The following is a 4,930-nucleotide window of genomic DNA, read 5'->3' as shown; positions in this document are numbered from 1 at the left end:
AAAAAAAAAAAAAAAAGACTAAGAGATAGGACAATTTCCAAGTTACAGAATCCCTTCCCAAAACAAACTCTAAAGTTCGAATCCCTTCCCAAAACAAACTCTAAAGTTCAAGTACTCAGTAAATCTGCCTTTTATTATTCATTCTCCCACTTGGTCAAGTATGGGATACATACCTTCTAAAGCCTTTCCTTAAATCTTTCTTGTGGATGAGAATCACATGAGCTCTTTATAAAGAAGGTAACATTTGGTCCCTTTCTCTTTCACTTATTTTACCCATATTCCTTCAAAAGCGTTAAATTTCATCCAGGTGTAGTTATCTGCCCGCTTCCAATTTAGTTAAAGAGAAATCTTGATTACATTTAGAATATCCTATGCTTCCGACTAGGAGCTCTGGTAGTGTAGTGCCTAAGGCACTTGACTGTTAACCAGAAGACTGGCAGTTCAAGCCCACCAGCCACTCCACGGAAGGAAGGTTGGGCAATCTACTTCCGTTGTGATACTGCCTCAGAAACCCAAGGATGGCTCACTGCGAGTCAATTCTGACTCGACAGCACAGAACAACATGCATCCGACTCTACAGCAGTGAGAGGTTTTTTTTTTTTTTTGGTATGCATTTACTGGGACCTCTGGTAGCATAGTGCCTAAGGCTTTTGACTACTAACCAGAAGGTTGGCAGTTCAAACTCACCAGCCACTCCGGAAAAGGAAAACCAAAACCAAACTCACTCCCATCAAGTCATTTTCCAACTCATAGTGACCCCTCCTTGGGTTTCTGAGGCAGTATCTCTACGAAAGTAGATTGCCCAATCTTCCTTCTGAGGAGTGGCTGGTGGGTTTGAACCACCAGCCTTCTGGCTTGCAGTCAAATGCCTTAGGCACTATGCCACCAGAGAAAATGAGGTAATCTACTTCCCCCAAAATTGACTGCTTTAGAAACCCAATGGAGGTTGCTATGAGTCAGAATCAACTCAACGGCAGTGGGTTTGGTTTATGCATTTACTATTTGTTCCAGTACCTCCAACTTCTAATCAATTTAAAATTCCAAAATCAAACCAAACTCACTGCTATCGAGTCAAATCTGACTTATAGCAACCCCATTGGGTTTCCAAGGCTGTACATCTTTACTGAAGGAGATTCCCTCATCTTTCTTCCACAGACTAGAGGATGGGTTTGAACTACCCTACCAGCCTTTTGATTAGCTGTCAAATGCCTTAACCACTACACCACCAGAGCTCCTTAATTTAAAACTAACACACATATATCTTTTCCATTAAGACCATTAACTGGTCCCAGTAATTTCTTTCCCTCATCTGACAGAATCTTTTGTTTTGTCTCTGAGACCTAAAACATGATGCTCCTGGAATACTTTCTTGGCCTGACTAATTTTAGTTTCCACTTCATGCCAAGAAACAAAAACAAAATTCAATTTCTTTTAATACACCAGAGGTGAGCAGCACAAGTAAACTGATCTGATGAAAACATTTCTAAGACAAAGAGGGAAAGTCTCTATTTATATAAAAAAACTAAGCTTCATTTTTCTCATTAGTTGCCCACCCACCCAAAGCCATCAAGTTGATTCTAATTCACGGCAACCCAATAGGACAGCGGAGAACTGCCCCATAGGGTTTCCAAGGCTATAAATCTTTAGGAAAGCATAGTGCCTCATCTTTCTCCCACAGAGCAGCTGGTGGGTTCAAACTGCTGACCTTTTGGTTAACAGTCGAAGGCTTTACACAGCACCACCACAGCACCTTAGTGACTGCCTAGATTTTTAAAAAAGATGTTTACTTATAAACGAATACAAGCTATAAGCACAGTCTAATTGTTTTTTAAAAAAATGAAATGGCTTACTACTTCCTTAAGTGAGTATCTTGTAAACACAAAGCTTAAGACAACTTCACATATGGTTAATAAAAAGAAAACAAAATTCCACATCAATTCATTGATATACAATAATCAACTTCACCTATGGAATTAATAATGCCACCAAAAGAGGTGATGTAAGTTTCCCCTTAATTGGGTCCCAATGTTGGTTACATTCCTGTTTCCTAAAAAAACATACAGAAAGAAGCCACAAAACTTGAGACAAAAATGTCTCAAGGAGTGCAATGACCATGAAAGGCTACATTAGTAACATTTGCTTTCTCCTCACTTAAATTAAATGATGCTACTTAAAAGGAAAAAAATGCACAAGAATGATTTCCCTATCATACAGCAAAAAAAAAAAAAACACACCTCACTGCCGTCCAGTCCACACATAGCGACGCCTCCTTGGGTTTCCGAGGCGGTATCTCTACCGAAGTAGATCGTCCTATCTTCCTTTCGAGGAGTGGCTGGTGGATTTGAACCGCCAGCCTTCTGGTTATCAGTCAAATGCCTTAGGCACTATGCCACCAGAGCTCTCCCCTATCATTTGTTGTTGGTATGTGCCGCCGAGTCGGACCCGACTCACAGCGACCCCTCCTTGAGTTTCTGAGGCAGCATCATTGTGGAAGTAGACTGTCCAACCCTTCCTTCCGAGGAGTGGCTGTTAGGTTTGAACCGCCAGCCTTCTGGTTAGCAGTCAAGTGCCTTAGGCACTACGCATCATATCATATAGCATATATAATTAACATATATAAGTACAATTCAGTGACATTCCCAACAGCACAAGTCCTTAAACATTTTGCATACTTGTTGACTGATGTTGTATTAAATATCAATTTCCTGTACCACGGGAGGTAACAAAAGAAAAAGAGAGTAATCTCCTCCTTAATAGAAAGAATTCAAAGACAAAAGCAAATTGCTTTAAACACATACCTTAAAGAATAAAAAGAACACAGACGACCATCACTTCATCCACTTAACCACAAACAGATCAAAGTTTACTGAACAAATAAAACCGATATTAGCACTAGCTGGTAAATACTTCTAGACACCTATGCATTGGTTTTAGCAAGCATAACGAAACACTATTCCAAAAAGCAGTATACAAAGCCGTAAAAGCCTTTACTCTTACATTCATTCCTTTAGCCATACATACATTACTCTTACTGAGACTGGGCAGTAACAAGGAAAACTCAGCTCGTTTAGAAAACCAAGAAAATGAAGTCTTCAGGTAAGAAGAAATTGTGGGGAACGACTTAAAGGATAGAAAAGTATTTGTATTTAGAAGTAGAGGTCCTACTACTTCAAGGAAAACTCTTGAATTAGCTCAATAACATACTCCGAAACATAATTCACATTATGAATCAGTACAATAAAACCAACACTCCTGAACAGCAAGTGGAAAAGAAAACTTAACATTCTCTCAAATCACTACCAAACCGCTCTAGCCAAGCTCCTTTCCATTCTTCAGTAACCTAAACATTCTGGGTCTGCGTTCCGGGACGCCAGTGGTATCTCCTGTCAAATGCCAGCCACCCGCGTTCCTGTCACCTCTAGTAGAGACGACCCCATCCCGTGAACACTTCCCGCTGGGTTTCTGTTCGGACTCTCGGAGACCGGGAGTTGAAGGTTGGGAGGGAGGTTAGGGAGTATACTTCTAACCATAACTGTTAGAGCTCGGAGTCCTGGGGCAGCCCTTAGAGCCAGGAGGGGCGATTCGCGAGCAGGGGCTGCGACTTCCCTTGGGATCCCTGCTGAGGGAATCAAGACGGCATTTAAAGGATTTGGCCTCCTGGACTTTCGGACTGGGTAGCTTTGCACCACACTGGGCCCTCCACCACTACGGGACGGGATACCCGACAGGGGCACGGAAGAGGGAGGAAGGGAGGACCGCAGGGAGCCCCACTGCCGGAAGGAGCAAACCCCGCAAGTACGGCTCCCGCCAGGGCCAGGCTCACCTTCAGGTCGTTCTCAGGCAGGTACTTGCACAGTCGCGCTATTTCTACATACTTGTCCAGATCTAAGGGCGCCATTTTAGAAATAACAAGCCGCAAAGACGGCGGCGACGGCGGCAGCTGTAGTAGCGGCGGCAGCGGCAGAGGCCGAAGCCGGAACTCTTCCTACGTCACGTCCGGCCTTGAGGGAGGCGTCTGCGCAGTGTAGTGAAATCTTAAACCTATTCCCCACGGCTGCCTCTCAGTGGCTCACACCCTCTCTGGCTCAATCCCAGGTGCGGGTCCCTAGAGCCCCCTCGGCCAGACAAGCGAAATCGGCCAGGAATTGTAGTTCTCTTCCGCGGGTAATGCTGGGATTTGTAGTTTGCATTTGTGATAAGCTATACCTCTTTTTTCTTTTCCTCCCTCCAGACTTTCACCTCTGGGGACCCGGCGAGGATTTTCCTATGAAAAACCGCGAAGTAAGCTTTCTAGCCATTTCCTGCTTTCTCATTCTGCCTTTCTAAGCACTCTCCTCTTGTGAAACCTTGCCTAACCTATGGCAGAGATGTCAGACTCCCAATCTTCGTTCGGGAAGAATGGAAAACAAATACTCAAATGTTTCTTACGCTAAATGCTTTACAGATGCTGTTGTTCCATGTAATCCTCATAATGATTGATAGGGAAACAGGAGATGTTAAGGAACCTGCCCAAAATGGCACAGTGAATAAGCAGTGGAGCTGAGATTGGAAAATAGGTCTGCTGGCTCATACTTCAGTGTGAGTCCCATGAGGGCAAGAATATATTATATATGTGTGTGTCAAACACTCGTCTGTCAGTTTGTCATTCTGTGGTGGCTTTCAGTGTTACTGTGATGCTGAAAGCTATGCCACTGGTATTTCAAGTACCAGCAGGGCCACCCATGGTGGACAGGCCTCAGTGGAGCTTCCAGACTAAGACAGACTAGGAACAAGAACATCTCCAGGTCCACTTCTTGGGGGGGGGCGGGGGGGGGCGGGGAAGCCACTGAAAACCTTATGGATAGCAAGAAAACATTGCCTAATATAGTGCCAGAAGATGAGCCCCTCAGGTTGGAAAGCACTCAAAATATGACTGGGGAAGACCTCCTCA

At 43.9% G+C, this 4,930-nt stretch overlaps 1 protein-coding gene across 1 annotated transcript in view; it reads right to left on the bottom strand.

The window, feature by feature from the left end:
• Positions 1 to 3,898, bottom strand: part of PPP6C (protein phosphatase 6 catalytic subunit) — a 44,261-nt gene extending 40,363 nt beyond the window's left edge. The window contains exon 1 of the mRNA XM_007956378.2: positions 3,824 to 3,898. Coding sequence (XP_007954569.1) covers positions 3,824 to 3,898 — 75 coding nt within the window. The remainder of the gene's footprint in view (positions 1 to 3,823) is intronic.
• Positions 3,899 to 4,930: the final 1,032 nt, after the last annotated feature.

The sequence above is a fragment of the Orycteropus afer genome, unplaced genomic scaffold (assembly GCF_000298275.1).
Source record: "Orycteropus afer afer isolate SDZICR_OR568_19922 unplaced genomic scaffold, OryAfe1.0 scaffold00611, whole genome shotgun sequence".
NCBI lineage: Eukaryota > Metazoa > Chordata > Mammalia > Tubulidentata > Orycteropodidae > Orycteropus > Orycteropus afer.
The sequence above is the reverse complement of the archived record's forward strand: the minus strand, read 5'-3'. Positions and strand labels throughout refer to the sequence as shown.